The 24,449-nt window shown below is 37.6% G+C and overlaps 1 protein-coding gene across 1 annotated transcript in view; it reads left to right on the top strand.

Moving 5' to 3' along the window:
* Window positions 1-24,449, top strand: part of slc30a6 (solute carrier family 30 member 6) — a 91,519-nt gene that overhangs the window by 51,402 nt on the left and 15,668 nt on the right. Inside the window, exons 8-12 of the mRNA XM_061967895.1 lie at window positions 1,977-2,012; window positions 5,322-5,416; window positions 9,959-10,007; window positions 13,322-13,441; window positions 13,528-13,630. Coding sequence (XP_061823879.1) covers window positions 1,977-2,012; window positions 5,322-5,416; window positions 9,959-10,007; window positions 13,322-13,441; window positions 13,528-13,630 — 403 coding nt within the window. The remainder of the gene's footprint in view (window positions 1-1,976; window positions 2,013-5,321; window positions 5,417-9,958; window positions 10,008-13,321; window positions 13,442-13,527; window positions 13,631-24,449) is intronic.

The raw sequence follows: 24,449 nt of genomic DNA, 5'->3' as shown, positions 1-24,449 counted from the left end.
CAATTCAAATATGAATTAATATTAATTAAAATGTACACTAAATAACAACATTACAAAGTATATTTCAATTGTAGTAGAATATACACACAGTACTTTAGCTACACGTACTTCAGGTGTATTTTGGACAGTATAGGTTTCACTTGCCAACTTCTTCCCCGATTGAATTTCCGGAAACAAACTCTTTGTGCTTTACGCGCTCAAGTTGTCTCAGAAACATTTAAGGGCAGATGGAGCGGCCATTTGTGTCGTCAATGAGTGTGTGTGTGTGTGTGTGTGTGTGTGTGTGTGTGTGTGTGGTGTCAGTGTGCATTGGTGTTAGTGTATTTCCTGTTGGTTCTCACCTTGTCTCCTTATATTCACCTCACATGTCTCAATCACTCCAATTCTTTCTCTCTCACACACACACACACACACACACACACACACACACACACACACACACACACACACACACACACACACTTGTTTGACACTATAAAAAAAAGAAACATACAACTTTAAAGTGAACTTTTGCAGGGTAACGGGGGGTGTATATAGTAGCGACCCGGAAGAGTTAGTACTGCAAGGGGTTCTGGGTATTTGTTCTGTTGTGTTTATGTCGTGTTACGGTGCGGATGTTCTCCCGAAATGTGTTTGTCATTCTTGTTTGTTATGGGTTCACAGTGTGGCGCATATTTGTAACAGTGTTAAAGTTGTTTATACGGCCACCCTCAGTGTGACTTATATGGCATTCACTTGTGTGTGTGAAAAGCCGTAGATATTATGTGACTGGGCCGGCGCGCAAAGGAAGTGCCTTTAAGGTTTATTGGCGCTCTGTACATCTCCCTACGTCCGTGTACACAGCTGCGTTTTAAAAAGTCATACATTTTACTTTTAGAAACCGATACCGATAATTTTGAAACCGATACCGAAAATTTCCAATATTACATCTTAGAGCATTTATCGGCCGATAATATCGGCAGTCCGATATTATCGGACATCTCTAGTTTTGACCAATTTTATTTTGAAATAAAATGTTGATGCTCCTCTTAGACACGCGTAATAAAGGTGTTTGCTGCTAAATTAAACACAACATTCAACATTATGTCACTACTGGTCCCACCTTTCCTAAAAAATGATGTTAAAAAAACAACTTTAAGCCTTTTCCAGATGTTTACTGACATAAAATATTCACCTTTGAATAACTTTTACTGCAAATGAATAATGCTTATCGACCTGCTTGATTACTAATAATCAATGTTAATGGGCATTGTTGTGTTACTATTTGAAGTTGCCTTGCTACAATCTACACGTTCTTGACCGAGTGTGTGTGTGTGTGTGTGTGTGTGTGTGTTCTGGCAATGCTTACTTAATGGGGACATGGCTCTGTTTACACAGTCACCTTTAGGGGACCTCTGACGGTATGGGGACAAAAAATAGGTCCCCTAAAGGGAAACCTTTTTAAATGATAGTCAGATCCATTCTGAAGATGCCTAAGTGATTTTTAAGCTTTGGCCCATAAAACATGTTTACTGGTTAGTTTGAGTGTGAGACATTTGCACAGCAGCCCCCTCATCGGGCTGTAGCTGGTACTGCACTCGCTGCTCTGCTCACACTTCTTCCGTGTATAGTTAATCACTTCCACCTGGTCCCCATAACGAGGATCATGTCATATTTAATTTGAACTTCTTTTTTTTTTTAAATGGTCCTCAGTAGTCACGTAAAAAGTTGTGTGAACTATGCAAAATTATTTAAATTTGGTCCCCATGAACCATATTAACTCCTTTTCCCTAGGGTCCCCAGTAAGAATGATCAGCACATGACTTCATCAATCCAGAGATTTAAAGACGTGTATGAGCTAACTGGGCAGTGGACATTTTACACCATTTTTTTTATGTCTCCACAACCTGTAGAAAGGGTGGTCCCCACAAGTCATGATCAAAAACTTGGTCCCCATTCCAAATGATAACTAGTATTTGTGTGTGTGTGTGTTTCAGCGTGGAGCGCTTCATGGAGCAGCCTGAGGTCCATACGTGAGTATTAGTGACACATTCCCTTTCATTGTGACACACACACACACACACACACACACACACACACACACTGGCAGCTGTTGACAAAAGCAAAGCTCTCCAGGGATGCGACCAATCCCACATCGCACAAGTTTATTTGTTGTTCTCATCAGACGAGGTTGAAGAAACGCTAAGTCGGCAGACTTAACAGGGGAAAAAAGGGAGTTAAAAGAGAGTGAAGGATTAAAGAGTTGTAACAATTGTGTACGTGAGGACGACTGATAAAACTGCCCACTTGGCTCCACTAATCACACGGGACAATCCATTTAGGAGCCCAAACATTGGTCCAAACAATCAGCGGGAGGCAAAGGGCTGCCCGACAGTGAGCCACTGACTGGACACACACACACACACACACATACACACACACCAATCAGAAGAGATTAGCGACAAGCAGCGAGGGAGAAGGTATGTGTCTGCGGCCCGACACCTGTCCGTCTCTCATGGCGTCCACCCGGGGAGGGCGGCGGGCAGCGGGGGGTGTAATCTCGTCACAGGAGACAGGTTTAAGGCTCGTCCGGTTTGATCTGCCCAAAGCCCTCACTAATCCCTTTTATTGTGGGGAGAGCCGCAAACCGCACTCCAACAACGCCAACCGAGCCGCTCTCCGCCGCACACACAACTCGCCGCCAAGTCGTCCGTGTTGGGGCTTCGCGACACGACACCAAGACTTGTGGTGACGGTCGCTCATGAAGAATACAAACAATGTGGTCCCCAGCCCCTGCAGGCTGACAGGTTCACACCCAAATTGGTTTCAATGACATCCATTTCTCTTCCGGGTATCTTATTTAGAAAGAACCCCCACTTCTGCCCGTGCGTCGCACTCTCGCACTTAATGGAGCCTCCTACATCATTGTGTGCTACTACATTAAGTTGCAGGTAGACAAGGACAGGTGTTTCACTGATTCTGTGTTTTGGTGAGTTTATTGGAACAATGCTGTAGTAATATGTAGCATAATACTGTAGTAATACGTAGGATAATACTGTAGTAACAAGTAGGATAATACTGTAGTAATACGTAGGATAATACTGTAGTAACAACTAGGATAATACTGTAGTAATTGGTAGGATAATAATGTAGTAATAAGTAGGATAATACTGTAGTATTTGGTAGGATAATACTGTAGTAATACGTAGGATAATACTGCAGTAACAGGTAGGATAATACTGTAGTAACAACTAGGATAATACTGTAGTAATTGGTAGGATAATACTTTAGTAATACGTAGGATAATACTGTAGTAACAGGTAGGATAATACTGTAGTAACAACTATTATAATACTGTAGTATTAAGTAGGATAATACTGTAGTAACAAGTAGGATAATACTGTAGTAACAACTAGGATAATACTGTAGTAATTGGTAGGATAATACTATAGTAAAACATAGGATAATACTGTAGTAACAAGTAGGATAATACTGTCGTAACAACTAGGATAATACTGTAGTAATTGGTAGGATAATACTTTAGTAATATGTAGGATAATACTGTAGTAACAGGTAGGATAATACTGTAGTAACAACTATTATAATACTGTAGTATTAAGTAGGATAATACTGTAGTAACAAGTAGGATAATACTGTAGTAACAACTAGGATAATACTGTAGTAATTGGTAGGATAATACTATAGTAAAACGTAGGATAATACTGTAGTAACAAGTAGGATAATACTGTCGTAACAACTAGGATAATACTGTAGTAATTGGTAGGATAATACTGTAGTAATACGTAGGATAATACTGTAGTAATAGGTAGGATAATACTGTAGTAACAACTATTATAATACTGTAGTATTAAGTAGGATAATACTGTAGTAACAAGTAGGATAATACTGTAGTAACAACTAAGATAATACTGTAGTAATTGGTAGGATAATACTGTAGTAATACGTAGGATAATACTGTAGTAACAAGTAGGATAATACTGTCGTAACAACTAGGATAATACTGTAGTAATTGGTAGGATAATACTGTAGTAATACGTAGGATAATACTGTAGTAATAGGTAGGATAATACTGTAGTAACAACTAGGATAATACTGTAGTAATATGTAGGATAATACTGTAGTAACAAGTAGGATAATACTGTAGTAATATGTAGGATAATACTGTAGTAATACGTAGGATAATACTGTAGTAACAACTAGGATAATACTGTAGTAATACGTAGGATAATACTGTAGTAACAACTAGGATAATACTGTAGTAATACGTAGGATAATACTGTAGTAATACGTAGGATAATACTGTAGTAAAAACTAGGATAATACTGTAGTAATACGTAGGATAATACTGTAGTAAAAACTAGGATAATACTGTAGTACCTACTCAGTGGCCTAGTGGTTAGAGTGTCCGCCCTGAGATTGGTAGGCTGTGAGTTCAAACCCCGGCCGAGTCATACCAAAGACTATAAAAATGGGACCCATTACCTCCCTGCTTGGCACTCAGCATCAAGGGTTGGAATTGGGGGTTAAATCACCAAAAATGATTCCCGGGCGCGGCACCGCTGCTGCTCACTGCTCCCCTCACCTCCCAGGGGGTGATCAAAGGGGATGGGTCAAATGCAGAGGACAAATTTCACCACACCTAGTGTGTGTGTGACAATCATTGGTATTTTAACTTTAACTTTAACTTAACTTTAATACGTAGGATAATACTGTAGTAATACGTAGGATAATACTGTAGTAACAACTAGGATAATACGTAGAATAATACTGCAGTAACAAGTACAAACCCCAAAACCAGTGAAGTTGGCACCTTGTGTAAATGGTAAATAAAAAGAGAATACAATGATTTGCTAATCTTTTTCAACATATAGTCAATTGAATAGACTGCAAAGACAAGATACTTAACGTTCAAAATGGAAAACTTTGTTATTTTTTGCAAATAAGCTCATTTGGAATTTAATGCCTGCAACATGTTTCAAAAAAGCTGGGACAAGTGGCAAAAAAGACTGATAAAGTTGAGGAATGCTCATCAAACACTTATTTGGAGCATCCCACAGGTGAGCAGTCTAATCGGGAACACGTTTCAAAATGCGCTAGCTGGATGCTAATTTACGTTGAATATGCAATAAACATGCTACTAGTTAGTATTAGTGATTTTACATGGCAATTTCAACACCTCCAGACCTTCATGAAAACTAAGAAGCAGACTTTAGGTCTGAGGAGGGTTGGAATGATTGACTGAGTGGAAGTTCCCCTCAATAGAGGATCTTTGATGGAGGAGGAGCCTAAACGTCATCTTGTTGTTGTTGTTTTGTCTGCAGAGGTCGCCTGCTGGTGGGCACGTTTGTGGCGCTCTTCTTCAACCTGCTCACTCTCATGTCAGTGCGCAACAAACCCTTCGCCTGCGTGTCCCAAGGTACCACACGCGTGTGTGTGTGTGTGTGTGTGTGTGTGTGTGTGTGTGTGTGTGTGTGTGTGTGTGTGTGTGTGTGTGTGTGTGTGTGTGTGTGTGTGTGTGTGTGTGTTTGATAATCCTCACTCTCTCAGGGGTGGCACAACAATTTTGCTTTTGTTCTATTGGATTATCATAGTCAATTGTCATGTCACCCAGGAATCCCCGGGGTCAAAGGTTAGACCCTCCTCTTTAAAGTACCAGTGGAGTGGAAAAACAATGAAGCCATTGTCGTATCTCTCTGATTTATGACACCAAAGGACTTAGAAAGATTGCGAATAAATCAATATGATCAAAATAGTGTCAATCTCACGAAGATTCCCGAGCCATTTTGAAAGATAATGAGGAAGCCAGTGACGTAGGAGGAACCACAGATCCCTTCCCCATCAACAACAATGCTAATCAAGCAGACTTGGTGAGAGCCAACAACAATTACTTTGGGAAAATGTATGATCCAGAACCTTATATTTTTGAGCCCGAACACAAAGAGGATGAGCAATAAGTTTTAGAAGCTGTGAGTGTAGGTTTTATGTGACGCTATTGCATTAGCGTCATTGCTAGGTGCTAAACATACAAACTAACCATAATAAAACAAACACTTACTGTAATATTTCCACTCTCGCTGGGATGCCGACCGACAGGATGCTCACATAATTCAGCAATTCTCACGAAGTGTTAAATAAAAGTTGCCGGGACTAGCGTCTTTTTGGCCATCTCGGGGGATGTGAAAGTGGGCCAGCCTGTCGGTCCACTTTGTCTACTAGCAGGTGAGAGATGCATGAATTATAATTTAGAATGTACTTTTAGCAAGTTTGAGACCAAGCAGAAGCAGCCACTGCCTTACAGTGTGTCAACAATAGCAACGAAAGCTAGAATTAGTTCACTGCTATCAATGCGCCGCTAAAATAGTCCGTCTGCGTTAGCACTTATAACATTATCACTCATATTTGCTTCATTTTCAGGTCACGACATGTAAATGGAGTATTGTTAGCACTTTTTATGGAATATAATGAGAGGACCCTCCATCTGTTGACTCAATTGTTAGATATTTTATTTACAATTTAGAATGCATAACAAAATAAAAGCATGTGTTCTTGTCTTACATAAGGATTGTGAATGATAAACAGCACATCTCTTTACAATGTTTGCGTATTTCCAGTATGACTGCTCTAATAATGTGGTCAGAGTGCAGAGGTGTGCCTACAGTGACGTAGAATCTACGGAAATTACCGAAGGTGTGCAGTGCGGAATATTCAAAATGGCCGACTGTGGCATTTTGTGACAGACGGCTGGAGAGGTTGCCCTCCTGTGGGTTCTCCTGACACAAATATTCTTCTTGTGAGCCCGGCAGTCTGAGGTAACAGTCTTTTATTTTTATGCAGGGATTGCTTTACAGCAATATATTTTGGGACTTTTCAGTCGAGCGTGTCTCAGTCCGTGTCTCATCCCGGCTGCTGCTAATAAAGGCGACAGGTGATTAAATAACAAGGCCCACCTGGGCCATCTTCTCACCTGTTGCTGTGCACACCCCGTTCCGCGGCAGGCCCGCAGGCCACGCCCCCCCTCCACAACGGTATTTTCACATACTTTGTGGATCGTAAATATAATTGATATGGTTTAATGGACACAATGAAACACAATTAAGATATAAAGTCAACTTGTTTTTACACTCTACTGATACTTGAAGAGGTGATTTGGCTCCTTTCCTACTACCTTATCTCCTTCTCCTCAGTCCCTCTTTCCTTCCTTCCTTCTGTGCCTCAATTGAAGACCATCATCTTGATTGAAGCAATGTGTCCTTCTCCTCCTTCCTCTTACCTTTCCTTTACCTTCCAGTCTACCTCTGATCCACATTTCTCCTTCCTCACTACAAACACTGTACCAATGAATGAGGTCAGTGTGTGTGTGTGTGTGTTTTTGTGTGTGTGTGTGTGTGTGTGTGTGTGTGTGTGTGTGTGTGTGTGTGTGTGTGTGTGTGTGTGTGTGTGTGTGTGTGTGTCTGTCTCAGCTGTCTACTGCGTTGTGAGCAGTCTCAACATCACTTAACATCTGACATTTTTGGATGGGAGGGGCATGAAACTACACAAACACACACACACATGCACTTTGCTGAAACACACATTATCTCTCACTCATTGCACACACACGTACACACACTCTCTCTCTCTCTCTCTCTCTCTCTCTTGCTCTCGCGCGCTCTCTGATGGAGCGAGACTAAAAGTGTGTTATGCAACAATGTTCCAGACAGTGGAGATGTTTTGTGCCGGGGGGGGGGCGGCGGTCGCCGGTGGTGTTCGGGGGCTGGGGTTGTAGTGGTTTGTGGCGTGGGGGGGGCCGACACACGCCGATGGTGCGCGCTCCTCGTTCACACACATCATAAATAAGTCAGTCCATTAAAATGTTTGTTTGTGCTTACTCACAGCAGCAAAACAAACAGAGCGAGGACACACACACACACACACACACACACACACACACACACACACACACACACACTGAACAGGATGCGACGTGATGGCAGAGTGACCTGACGTTGAGCCTGCGGGACTCCTAGCGTCGTCAAAGATTAAAAGAGCGGCGACGCAGCCTCCCGTACACCACTAATGATTTTTTTAAAGCGCGCTTGCTGATCTTTTCACTCCTGTCTGCTAACTTTTATGCACTTTTATTTGAAAGATGATCACATTTTTCGGACTGTAAATTGCACCCACTAGATTTTAGATGAAGAAAATATGTCTATATATTAGCCGCACCGGACTATAAGTCGCAGATATATATACGTTGTGAAATGAGTTATTTACACATAAATATCTAATAAATGTTTATTTACATACCTTAATTGTTTCCCAACACGGCAGTAAAACGGCCGTTCAAACAAAACAGAAGTCATGGTCATGGACCCACTAGCTGTGTAAGCCTGCTCTCCAATCAGCTGAACAGACTCAATAACTCCACGGTGACGTTTTGGTGAATTTACTGAGGAATTTGTGAAACTGAAACAATACAAAAAGCATGCCGTTGTAAGTTAATAATTAGGGATGTCCGATAATAACGGACTGCCGATATTATCGGCCGATAAATGCTTTAAAATGTAATATCGGAAATTATCGGTATCGGTTTCAAAAAGTAAAATGTAAGACTTTTTCAAAACGCCGCTGTGTACACGGACGTAGGGAGAAGCACAGAGCGCCAATAAACCTTAAAGGCACTGCCTTTGCGTGCCGGCCCAGTCACATAATATCTACGGCTTTTCACACACACAAGTGAATGCCATGCATACTTGGTCAACAGCCATGCGGGTCACACTGAGGGTGGCCGTATAAACAACTTTAACACTGTTACAAATATGCGCCACACTGTGAACCCACACCAAACAAGAATGACAAACCCATTTCGGGAGAACATCCGCACCGTAACACAACATAAACACAACAGAACAAATACCCAGAACCCCTTGCAGCACTAACTCTTTCGGGACACTACAATATACACCCCTGTCCCCCCCCAACTCCGCCCACCTCAACCTCCTCATGCTCTCTCAGGGAGAGCATGTCCCAAATTCCAAGCTGCTGTTTTGAGGCATGTTAAAAAAAAAAAGCACTTTGTGACTTCAATAATAAATATGGCAGTGCCATGTTGGCATTTTTTCCCCATAACTTGAGTTAATTTATTTTGGAAAACCTTGTTACATTGTTTAATGCATCCAGCGGGGCATCACAACAAAATTAGGCATAATAATGTGTTAATTCCACGACTGTATGTATCGGTATCGGTTGATATCGGAATCGGTAATTAAGAGTTGGACGATATCGGAATATTGGATATAAAAAAAAGCCATTATCGGACATCTCTACTAATAATACTAACGCAGACACTCCTAAACGTGTTAGCATGTTAGCTAATGCTAACGAGGCTTGATTACATTACGATAGCACGTACAAGTGTGCATGAAAACGCTCCTACAGCGCTTTAGTAAGTAAGAATTGTTTTAGTTATATTGTAAAACGTACAAACGTTGCTTGGAGTGACGGTGGAAGAATCCCTACGAGTAGAAACGCTATGGACAGCCAGCGGTGCTTCTTTCAACTGAAAGCACTTAACAGAATAAAATGTTGTCGACGTTCACCCAGCAGCACTTGAAGTGAGCGTGTCCAAAAGATGGCGCCACAGCACGTATAATAACGCATCATTTCAGTGTCGTTGCATGCGTTTTATGAACGCTCGGCTGGTAGAGTGGCCTGGCCAGCAATTTGAGTGTTTCAGGTTCGATCCCCGCGTCCGCCATCCTCGTCACTGCCGTTGTGTCCTTGGGCGAGACACTTTTACCCACCTGCTCCCAGTGCCACTCAAACTAGTTTAAATGTATCTCAAAGATGTAGCTAATGGTAAAGCAATTTGAGTCTCTAGAGAAAAGTGCTATATAAAAATAATTCACTTTACTTCACTATAATTCACACACACACCATCATCAGTGTCATCATTTGAAATGTTGTGTGTGTTTTACAGCGGCCAGCAGCAGTTGGCTTCAGGAACACGTAGCAGATATGAGCAGAAGGTAAATATCTCATCATCGTCGTCATCATCCAATCATCATCAGCAGGAAGTCTTCACCTGCACTAATATGATTAAATCACTAACTAACTTATTAACTAACTTCACTGTGGAGGATCATCTTTTCTTAAAAGACTGTCCTCCATCACTTGAGTTCAAGGGGCAAAGTTCAACACACATGATACCTGAGAAGTCTCTATTGGCATCACACACTGGACAAATTATGTCTCTGGTCAACATATCATTAATGAACATGTCACTAGTCAATATGTCACTATTCAACACGTCAGTCGTGAATGTCATTAGTTAACATGTCAGTGGTGAACATGTCATTAGTTAACATGTCAGTGGTGAACATGTCATTAGTTAACATGTCAGTGGTGAACATGTCATTAGTTAACATGTCATTAGTGAATATATCATTACATGTCACTAGTGAACATGTCATTAGTGAACATGTCATTAGTGAACATGTCACTAGTGAACATGTGACTAGCGGGCATGTCATTAATGAACATGTCAGCAGTGAATGTGAGTGCTGAACATGTCTTTACTGAGCGTGTAATTAGTAAACTTGTCGCAACTGAATGTGTCATTTAATGACATTCATTAACATGTTTAGTAATGACATGTTTAGTAATGACATATTGATTAATGACATGTTTAGTAATGACATGTTTATTAATGACGTGTTTATGAATGACATGTTCATGAGTGACATGTTTAGTAATGACATGTTTAGTAATGACATATTCATTAATGACATGTTTAGTAATGACATGTTTATTAATGACGTGTTTATGAATGACATGTTCATGAGTGACATGTTTATGAATGACATGTTTAGTAATGACTTGTTCATGAGTGACATGTTTAGTAATGGCATGTTTATGAATAACAAGTTCATGAGTGACATATTTATTAATGACATGTTCATGAATGACATGTTTAGTAATTACTTGTTCATGAGTGACATATTTAGTAATGACATGTTTATGAATTACATGTTTAGTAATTAAGTGTTCATAAGTAACATGTTTAGTAATGACATTTTCATGAGTGACATGTTTATGAATGACATGTTTAGTAATGACATCTTTAGTAATGACATGTTCATGAGTGACATGTTTAGTAGAGACATGTTCATGAATGACACGTTTATGAATGACCTGTTTAGTAATGACATGATAATGAATGACATGTTCAGTAATGACTTGTTTATGAATGACATGTTTAGTAATGACATGTTCATGAATGACATGTTTAGTAATTACTTGTTCATGAGTGGCATGTTTAGTAATGACATGTTTATGAATGACATGTTTAGTAATTAAATGTTCATGAGTGACATGTTTAGCATTGACATTTTCATTAGTGACATGTTTAGTAATGACATGTTTATGAATGACATGTTTAGTAATGACATGTTCATGAATGGCATCTTTAGTAATGACATGTTCATGAGTGACATGCTTAGTAATGGTATGTTTAGTAATGACATGTTAATCAGTGACATGTTCATGAATGACACGTTTATGAATGACCTGTATAGTAATGACATGATCATGAATGACATGTTTAGTAATGACTTGTTTATGAATGACATGTTTAGTAATGACATGTTTATTAATGACATGTTCATGACATATTTAGTAATGACATGTTAATTAATGACATGTTCATGAGTAACATGTTTATTAATGACATTTTCATGAGTGACATGTTTAGTAATGACATGTTCATAAGTGACATGTTTAGTAATGACATGTTCATGAGTGACATGTTTAGTAATGACATGTTCATAAGTGACATGTTTAGTAATGACATGTTCATGAGTGACATGTTTATTATGACATGTTCATGAGTGACATGTTTATTAATGACATGGTCATGAGTGACATGTTTAGTAATGACGTGTTTATGAATGACATGTTTATAAGTGACATGTTTATGAATTAAATGTTTAGTAATGACATGTTCATAAGTGACATGTTTAGTAGTGACTTGTTCATGAGTGACATGTTTAGTAATGACATGTTTATTAATGACATGTTCATGACATATTTAGTAATGACATGTTTATTAATGACATGTTCATGAGTAACATGTTTATTAATGACATTTTCATGAGTGACATGTTTAGTAATGACATGTTCATGAGTGACATGTTTAGTAATGACATGTTCATAAGTGACATGTTTAGTAATGACATGTTCATGAGTGACATGTTTATTATGACATGTTCATGAGTGACATGTTTAGTAATGACATGTTTATTAATGACATGGTCATGAGTGACATGTTTAGTAATGACATGTTCATGAGTGACATGTTTAGTAATGACATGTTCATGAGTGAAATGTTTATTATGACATGTTCATGAGTGACATGTTTAGTAATGACATGTTCATGAGTGACATGTTTAGTAATGACATGTTCATGAGTGACATGTTTAGTAATGACATGTTTAGTAATGACTTGTTTATGAGTGACATGTTTATTAGTGAACATGTCAGTGACAGCTATGGTCCTGATTGGCTGACAATATCAATGTTTTTCTTCCTCAATACATTCTTCATCGTGTCTTTTCTCATGTTGCAGCCCTAACGCGCAGACGCGCCATGTCGTAATGTTACCTCTCGCTGTGTAAGCCCCCGGGGGTGCACTATGATACACACACACACACACACACACACACACACACACACACACACACACACACACACGCGCGCACACACACACAGGGTGAGCAATCCAGTTGGTGCAGCACAAGTGAGCTGTGATTGGCTGAGAAGCCAAGTCAACAGGACACTCCAGCCTACTTTTTACTCTGTGTGTGTGTGTGTGTTTGTGTGTATTTGTACGTATGTGTGTGTATGTGCGAGTATTGTTCATTGCGCTGCAGGGACTCAAGAGGTCAAAAGGTTATCATAAAGGGACTTGTGTGAAGTGAAGGTCATTAAGTAGCAGCTCACTAACAACCAAAGTCTGCACGTGCGTGTGTGTGTGTGTGTGTGTGTGTGTGTGTGTGTGTGTGTGTGTGTGTGTGTGTGTGTGTGTGTGTGAGACTGTCTGTGTTGTACTGTCTGACCCCCCCGTCACCTCCCCAGTGTGTGGCTGGGTTACATAAATGTGTGTTTACTATGACATCATTTCAAGATGTAAAACTGACATGGTATCTTTGTGCACTTATTTATGATAACCTAATATTATTATTGGTAGTCAGCACATGATCATCTGCATTGTTTGTGTCTTTTCCACTAATTACTAGTGACCCTGTGACCCTATGTGTGTATGTGTGTGTGTGTGTTTGTGCAGTCTGTGCGGCGTCATTCCAGGTCTGAGCAGTGTGCTGCTGCCGCGCATGAATCCCTTTGTCCTCATCAACCTGGCGGGGGCGCTGTCGCTCTGCGTCACCTACATGCTCATCGAGATCAAGTAAGGCATCCGCTCTGCCTTTGCGTTGCCGCGGAAACACTGCACGTTTGACGACAGAAGGTTGACGAGTGTTGTGTTGTGTGTAGTAACTTCAACGCGGTGGACACGGCCTCAGCGGTCGCCATCGCTCTCATGACCTTTGGCACCATGTATCCCATGAGCGTCTACAGCGGGAAGGTGCTGCTGCAGGTAACACACCTTTATGCACACTTGTTGTACTCATCCATTTACCTGCTAACTTACTTATGTATTTAAACACTTAGTCATTTACTTACTTACCTGCTTACTAAGTTATACAGTCGTACACTTGTAAAGAACATAATGGCAAGTTTCCAATAATTTCTACAACTCTTGTTTTTTTGTGATAGAGTGATTAGGGCACATACTTGTTGGTCACAAAAAACATTCATGAAGTTTGCTTCTTTAATGAATTTATTATGGGTCTACTGAAAATGTGAGCAAATGTGCTGGGTCAAAAGTATACATACAGCAACATACATTATCAATTTTGGTGATGTAGAAAAGTTCCAATCAAATCAAATTAGCTTCATGGCATGGCCTCTTAACGTCATGTGAGTGATTAGGATTGACGACACCTGTTGACTTCTCTAAGTCCATTTAAATAGGGCTCATGTGATGCCGTCATTAGACTCGGTTACAAACACGACAATGGGAAAGTCAAAGGAACTCAGCACGGATCTGAAAAAAAACGAATCATTGACTTGAACAAGTCAGGAAAGTCACTTTGGAGCCATTTCAAAGCAGCTTAAGGTCCCAAGAGCAACTGTGCAGACAATTGTAAGTATAAAGTGCATGGCACAGTTTTGTCACTGCCATGATCAGGAAGAAAACACAATCTATATCAATCAATCAATGTTTATTTATATAGTCCTAAATCACAAGTGTCTCAAAGGGCTGCACAAGCCACAACGACATCCTCGGTACAAAGCCCACATAAGGGCAAGGAAAAACTCACCGCAGTGGGACGTCGATGTGAATGACTATGAGAAACCTTGGAGAGGACCGCATATGGAATGGATGTCGAGTGGGTCTGACATAATATTGTGAGAGTCCAGTCCATAGTGGATCCAACATAATAAATGGGTTGTACTTGTATAGCGCTTTTCTACCTTCAAGGTACTCAAAGCGCTTTGACACTACTTCCACATTTACCCATTCACACACACATTCACACACTGATGGAGGGAGCTGCCATGCAAGGCGCTAACCAGCACCCATCAGGAGCAAGGGTGAAGTGTCTTGCTCAGGACACAACGGACATGACGAGGTTGGTACTAGGTGGGGATTGAACCAGTGACCCTCGGGTTGCGCACGGCCACTCTCCCACTGCGCCACGCCTATAATAGTAAGAGTCCAGTCCATAGTGGGGCCAGCAGGACACCATCCCGAGCGGAGACGGGTCAGCAGCGCAGAGCTGTTCCCAGCCGATGCACAGGCGAGCGGTCCACCCCGGGTCCCGACTCTGGACAGCCATCACTTCATCCATGGCCACCGGACCTGTGCCCCCCCCCCCCCCCCCCCCCCCCCCCACAAGGGAGAGGGGAGCAGAGGAGAAAAGAAAAGAAACGGCAGATCAACTGGTCTAAAAAGGGGGTCTATTTAAAGGCTAGAGTATACAAATGAGTTTTAAGATGGGACTTAAATGCTTCTACTGAGGTAGCATCTCTAATTGTTACCGGGAGGGCATTCCATAGTACTGGAGCCCCAATAGAAAACGCTCTATAGCCCGCAGACTTTTTTTGGGCTCTGGGAATCACTAATAAGCCGGAGTTCTTTGAACGCAGATTTCTTGCCGGGACATATGGTACAATGCAATCAGCAAGATAGGACGGAGCTAGACCGTGTAGTATATCACCTGCTGCTGAGAGAAAATTGGTCAGGATGACCAAGAGTCAACCGAGAAACACCAAAAAGCAGGTCTGCAATTAATTTGGAAGCTGCTGGAACACAGTCAAGCATGTTTTGCATCGCCATGGACTGAGAGGCTACTATGCAAGAAGGAATCCCTTGCTCCAGAAGCGACACCTTAAGTTAGCTGCTGATCTCATTGACAAAGATAAGACCTTCTGGAGGAAAGTTCTGGGGTCAGATGAAACAAAAATGGAGCTGTTTGGCCACAATACCCAGCAATATGTTTGGAGGAGAAAAGGTGAGGCCTTTAATCCCAAGAACACCATCCCTACCGTCAAACATGGTGGTGGTAGTATTATGCTCTGGGCCTGTTTTGCTGCCGATGGAACAATGAAAAAGGAGGATTACTTCCAAATTCTTCAGGACAACCTGAAATCATCAGCCCGGAGGTTGGGTGTTCCAACAGGACAATGACCCCAAACACACGTCAAAAGCGGTCAAGGAATGGCTAAATCAGGCTAGAATTAAGGTTTTAGAACGGCCTTCCCAAAGTCCTGACTTAAACGTGTGGACAATGCTGAAGAAACAAGTCCATGTCAGAAAACCAACACATTTAGCTGAACTGCACCAATTTTGTCAAGAGGAGTGGTCAAAAAATTCAAGCAGAAGCTTGTGGATGGCTACCAAAAGCGCCTTATTGCAGTGAAACTTGCCAAGGGACATGGAAGCAAATATTAACATTGCTGTATGTATACTTTTGACCCAGCACTTTTGCTCACATTTTCAGTAGACCCATAATAAATTAATTAAAGAAGCAAACTTCATGAATGTTTTTTGTGACCAACAAGTATGTGCTCCAATCACTCTATCACAAAACAATTAGGAGTTGTAGAAATTATTGGAAACTCAAGACAGCCATGATATTATGTTCTTTACAAGTGTACGACCACGACTGTATATACCTGCCTACGTAGTGACATATTTACTTATATACCTGCCTACATAGTGACATATTTACTTATATACCTTCCTATGTAGTGACATATTTACTTATATACCTGCCTACGTAGTGACATATTTACATCATTACTTGGTGACATATTTATTTATATACCTGTCTATGTAGTGACATATTTACATCATGACTTGGTGACATATTTACTTATATACCTTCCTATGTAGTGACATATTTACTTATATGCCTGCCTACGTAATGACATATTTACATCATTACTTAGTGACATATTTACTTATATACCTGCCTATGTAGTGACATATTTACTTATATACCTGCCTACGTAGTGACATATTTACATCATGACTTGGTGACATATTTACTTATATACCTGTCTACGTAGTGTCATATTTACATCATGACTTGGTGACATATTTACTTATACACCTTCCTATGTAGTGACATATTTACTTATATGCCTGCCCACGTAATGATATATTTACATCATTACTTAGTGACATATTTACTTATATACCTGCCTATGTAGTGACATATTTACTTATATACCTGCCTATGTAGTGACATATTTACATCATGACTTGGTGACATATTTACTTATATACCTGCCTATGTAGTGACATATTTACTTATATACCTGCCTACGTAGTGACATATTTACATCATTACTTGGTGACATATTTACTTATATACCTGTCTACGTAGTGACATATTTACATCATGACTTGGTGACATATTTACTTATATACCTTCCTATGTAGTGACATATTTACTTATATGCCTGCCTACGTAATGACATATTTACATCATTACTTAGTGACATATTTACTTATATACCTGCCTATGTAGTGACATATTTACTTATATACCTGCCTACGTAGTGACATATTTACATCATGACTTGGTGACATATTTACTTATATACCTGTCTACGTAGTGTCATATTTACATCATGACTTGGTGACATATTTACTTATATACCTTCCTATGTAGTGACATATTTACTTATATGCCTGCCCACGTAATGATATATTTACATCATTACTTAGTGACATATTTACTTATATACCTGCCTATGTAGTGACATATTTACTTATATACCTGCCTATGTAGTGACATATTTACATCATGACTTGGTGACATATTTACTTATATACCTGCCTATGTAGTGACATATTTACTTATATACCTGCCTACGTAGTGACATATTTACATCATGACTTGGTGACATATTTACTTATATACCTGCCTACGTAGTGACATATTTACTTATATACCTTCCTATGTAGTGACATATTTACTTATATACCTGCCTACATAGTGACATATTTACATCATTACTTGGTGACATATTTACTTATATACCTGCCTACGTAGTGACATATTTACATCATGACTTGGTGACATATTTACTTATATACCTTCCTATGTAGTGACATATTTACTTATATACCTGCCTACGTAATGACATATTTACATCATTACTTAGTGACATATTTACTTATATACCTGCCTATGTAGTGACATATTTACTTATATACCTGCCTACGTAGTGACATATTTACATCATGACTTGGTGACATATTTACTTATATACCTGTCTACGTAGTGTCATATTTACATCATGACTTGGTGACATATTTACTTATACACCTTCCTATGTAGTGACATATTTACTTATATGCCTGCCCACGTAATGATATATTTACATCATTACTTAGTGACATATTTACTTATATACCTGCCTATGTAGTGACATATTTACTTATATACCTGCCTATGTAGTGACATATTTACATCATGACTTGGTGACATATTTACTTATATACCTGCCTATGTAGTGACATATTTACTTATATACCTGCCTACGTAGTGACATATTTACATCATTACTTGGTGACATATTTACTTATATACCTGTCTACGTAGTGACATATTTACATCATGACTTGGTGACATATTTACTTATATACCTTCCTATGTAGTGACATATTTACTTATATGCCTGCCTACGTAATGACATATTTACATCATTACTTAGTGACATATTTACTTATATACCTGCCTATGTAGTGACATATTTACTTATATACCTGCCTACGTAGTGACATATTTACATCATGACTTGGTGACATATTTACTTATATACCTGTCTACGTAGTGTCATATTTACATCATGACTTGGTGACATATTTACTTATATACCTTCCTATGTAGTGACATATTTACTTATATGCCTGCCCACGTAATGATATATTTACATCATTACTTAGTGACATATTTACTTATATACCTGCCTATGTAGTGACATATTTACTTATATACCTGCCTATGTAGTGACATATTTACATCATGACTTGGTGACATATTTACTTATATACCTGCCTATGTAGTGACATATTTACTTATATACCTGCCTACGTAGTGACATATTTACATCATGACTTGGTGACATATTTACTTATATACCTGCCTACGTAGTGACATATTTACTTATATACCTTCCTATGTAGTGACATATTTACTTATATACCTGCCTACATAGTGACATATTTACATCATTACTTGGTGACATATTTACTTATATACCTGCCTACGTAGTGACATATTTACATCATGACTTGGTGACATATTTACTTATATACCTTCCTATGTAGTGACATATTTACTTATATACCTGCCTACGTAATGACATATTTACATCATTACTTAGTGACATATATACTTATATACCTGCCTATGTAGTGACATATTTACTTATATACCTGCCTACGTAGTGACATATTTACATCATGACTTGGTGACATATTTACTTATATACCTGTCTACGTAGTGTCATATTTACATCATGACTTGGTGACATATTTACTTATACACCTTCCTATGTAGTGACATATTTACTTATATGCCTGCCCACGTAATGATATATTTACATCATTACTTAGTGACATATTTACTTATATACCTGCCTATGTAGTGACATATTTACTTATATACCTGCCTATGTAGTGACATATTTACATCATGACTTGGTGACATATTTACTTATATACCTGCCTATGTAGTGACATATTTACTTATATACCTGCCTACGTAGTGACATATTTACATCATTACTTGGTGACATATTTACTTATATACCTGTCTACGTAGTGACATATTTACATCATGACTTGGTGACATATTTACTTATATACCTTCCTATGTAGTGACATATGTACTTATATGCCTGCCTACGTAATGACATATTTACATCATTACTTAGTGACATATTTACTTATATACCTGCCTATGTAGTGACATATTTACTTATATACCTGCCTACGTAGTGACATATTTACATCATGACTTGGTGACATATTTACTTATATACCTGTCTACGTAGTGACATATTTACTTATATACCTGCCTACGTAGTGACATATTTACATCATGACTTGGTGACATATTTACTTATATACCTTCCTATGTAGTGACATATTTACTTATATGCCTGCCCACGTAATGATATATTTACATCATTACTTAGTGACATATTTACTTATATACCTGCCTATGTAGTGACATATTTACTTATATACCTGCCTATGTAGTGACATATTTACATCATGACTTGGTGACATATTTACTTATATACCTGCCTATGTAGTGACATATTTACTTATATACCTGCCTACGTAGTGACATATTTACATCATGACTTGGTGACATATTTACTTATATACCTGCCTACGTAGTGACATATTTACTTATATACCTTCCTATGTAGTGACATATTTACTTATATACCTGCCTACATAGTGACATATTTACATCATTACTTGGTGACATATTTACTTATATACCTGCCTACGTAGTGACATATTTACATCATGACTTGGTGACATATTTACTTATATACCTTCCTATGTAGTGACATATTTACTTATATACCTGCCTACGTAATGACATATTTACATCATTACTTAGTGACATATTTACTTATATACCTGCCTATGTAGTGACATATTTACTTATATACCTGCCTACGTAGTGACATATTTACATCATGACTTGGTGACATATTTACTTATATACCTGTCTACGTAGTGTCATATTTACATCATGACTTGGTGACATATTTACTTATACACCTTCCTATGTAGTGACATATTTACTTATATGCCTGCCCACGTAATGATATATTTACATCATTACTTAGTGACATATTTACTTATATACCTGCCTATGTAGTGACATATTTACTTATATACCTGCCTATGTAGTGACATATTTACATCATGACTTGGTGACATATTTACTTATATACCTGCCTATGTAGTGACATATTTACTTATATACCTGCCTACGTAGTGACATATTTACATCATTACTTGGTGACATATTTACTTATATACCTGTCTACGTAGTGACATATTTACATCATGACTTGGTGACATATTTACTTATATACCTTCCTATGTAGTGACATATTTACTTATATGCCTGCCTACGTAATGACATATTTACATCATTACTTAGTGACATATTTACTTATATACCTGCCTATGTAGTGACATATTTACTTATATACCTGCCTACGTAGTGACATATTTACATCATGACTTGGTGACATATTTACTTATATACCTGTCTACGTAGTGTCATATTTACATCATGACTTGGTGACATATTTACTTATATACCTTCCTATGTAGTGACATATTTACTTATATGCCTGCCCACGTAATGATATATTTACATCATTACTTAGTGACATATTTACTTATATACCTGCCTATGTAGTGACATATTTACTTATATACCTGCCTATGTAGTGACATATTTACATCATGACTTGGTGACATATTTACTTATATACCTGCCTATGTAGTGACATATTTACTTATATACCTGCCTACGTAGTGACATATTTACATCATGACTTGGTGACATATTTACTTATATACCTGCCTACGTAGTGACATATTTACTTATATACCTTCCTATGTAGTGACATATTTACTTATATACCTGCCTACATAGTGACATATTTACATCATTACTTGGTGACATATTTACTTATATACCTGCCTACGTAGTGACATATTTACATCATGACTTGGTGACATATTTACTTATATACCTTCCTATGTAGTGACATATTTACTTATATACCTGCCTACGTAATGACATATTTACATCATTACTTAGTGACATATTTACTTATATACCTGCCTATGTAGTGACATATTTACTTATATACCTGCCTACATAATGACATATTTACATCATGACTTAGTGACATATTTACTTATATACCTGTCTACGTAGTGTCATATTTACATCATGACTTGGTGACATATTTACTTATATGCCTGCCTACGTAATGACATATTTACATCATTACTTAGTGACATATTTACTTATATACCTGCCTATGTAGTGACATATTTACTTATATACCTGCCTACGTAGTGACATATTTACATCATTACTTGGTGACATATTTACTTATATACCTTCCTATGTAGTGACATATTTACTTATATGCCTGCCCACGTAATGACATATTTACATCATTACTTAGTGACATATTTACTTATATACCTGCCTACGTAGTGACATATTTACTTATATACCTTCCTATGTAGTGACATATTTACTTATATACCTGCCTACATAGTGACATATTTACATCATTACTTGGTGACATATTTACTTATATGCCTGCCTACGTAGTGACATATTTACATCATGACTTGGTGACATATTTACTTATATACCTTCCTATGTAGTGACATATTTACTTATATACCTGCCTACATAATGACATATTTACATCATTACTTAGTGACATATTTACTTATATACCTGCCTACGTAGTGACATATTTACTTATATACCTGCCTACGTAGTGACATATTTACATCATTACTTAGTGACATATTTACTTATATATATATATATATATATATATATAAGTTGGGTTATATATATTATATATAACCCAGCATGAGACTTTAAACTGTTTTTAGCTTTTAACTTTTTTAACTGTTTTTAACTTTTAAACTGTTTTTATCTAACAAACTGTTCTTAGGGTAATTTATATTTGCTTTTTAAATGTGTATTTTTATTTCTGTTTTAAATGTTATTTTTTTAGTCTGTCCTTTGCCTCCATTTCTTTGTGGTGTACAGCCCTTTGTTTTTCAACTGTGCTTGTCTTAAAAGGGCTTTATAAATAAAGTTGGTATGGTATGGTATGGTATATACCTGCCTACGTAGTGACATATTTACTTATATACCTGCCTACGTAGTGACATATTTACATCATGACTTGGTGACATATTTACTTATATACCTGCCTACGTAGTGACATATTTACTTATATACCTTCCTATGTAGTGACATATTTACTTATATACCTGCCTACATAGTGACATATTTACATCATTACTTGGTGACATATTTACTTATATACCTGCCTACGTAGTGACATATTTACATCATGACTTGGTGACATATTTACTTATATACCTTCCTATGTAGTGACATATTTACTTATATACCTGCCTACGTAATGACATATTTACATCATTACTTAGTGACATATTTACTTATATACCTGCCTATGTAGTGACATATTTACTTATATACCTGCCTACGTAGTGACATATTTACATCATGACTTGGTGACATATTTACTTATATACCTGTCTACGTAGTGTCATATTTACATCATGACTTGGTGACATATTTACTTATACACCTTCCTATGTAGTGACATATTTACTTATATGCCTGCCCACGTAATGATATATTTACATCATTACTTAGTGACATATTTACTTATATACCTGCCTATGTAGTGACATATTTACTTATATACCTGCCTATGTAGTGACATATTTACATCATGACTTGGTGACATATTTACTTATATACCTGCCTATGTAGTGACATATTTACTTATATACCTGCCTACGTAGTGACATATTTACATCATTACTTGGTGACATATTTACTTATATACCTGTCTACGTAGTGTCATATTTACATCATGACTTGGTGACATATTTACTTATATGCCTGCCTACGTAATGACATATTTACATCATTACTTAGTGACATATTTACTTATATACCTGCCTATGTAGTGACATATTTACTTATATACCTGCCTACGTAGTGACATATTTACATCATTACTTGGTGACATATTTACTTATATACCTTCCTATGTAGTGACATATTTACTTATATGCCTGCCCACGTAATGACATATTTACATCATTACTTAGTGACATATTTACTTATATACCTGCCTACGTAGTGACATATTTACTTATATACCTGCCTACGTAATGACATATTTACATCATTACTTAGTGACATATTTACTTATATACCTGCCTATGTAGTGACATATTTACTTATATACCTGCCTACGTAGTGACATATTTACATCATGACTTGGTGACATATTTACTTATATACCTGTCTACGTAGTGTCATATTTACATCATGACTTGGTGACATATTTACTTATACACCTTCCTATGTAGTGACATATTTACTTATATGCCTGCCCACGTAATGATATATTTACATCATTACTTAGTGACATATTTACTTATATACCTGCCTATGTAGTGACATATTTACTTATATACCTGCCTATGTAGTGACATATTTACATCATGACTTGGTGACATATTTACTTATATACCTGCCTATGTAGTGACATATTTACTTATATACCTGCCTACGTAGTGACATATTTACATCATTACTTGGTGACATATTTACTTATACACCTGTCTACGTAGTGACATATTTACATCATGACTTGGTGACATATTTACTTATATACCTTCCTATGTAGTGACATATTTACTTATATGCCTGCCTACGTAATGACATATTTACATCATTACTTAGTGACATATTTACTTATATACCTGCCTATGTAGTGACATATTTACTTATATACCTGCCTACGTAGTGACATATTTACATCATGACTTGGTGACATATTTACTTATATACCTGTCTACGTAGTGTCATATTTACATCATGACTTGGTGACATATTTACTTATATACCTTCCTATGTAGTGACATATTTACTTATATGCCTGCCCACGTAATGATATATTTACATCATTACTTAGTGACATATTTA

This window comes from Nerophis lumbriciformis, linkage group LG02 (genome assembly GCF_033978685.3).
Source record: "Nerophis lumbriciformis linkage group LG02, RoL_Nlum_v2.1, whole genome shotgun sequence".
NCBI classification, from domain to species: Eukaryota; Metazoa; Chordata; class Actinopteri; order Syngnathiformes; family Syngnathidae; genus Nerophis; species Nerophis lumbriciformis.
Note: the sequence above shows the minus strand (reverse complement) of the source record. Positions and strands in the feature narration are given on the sequence as shown.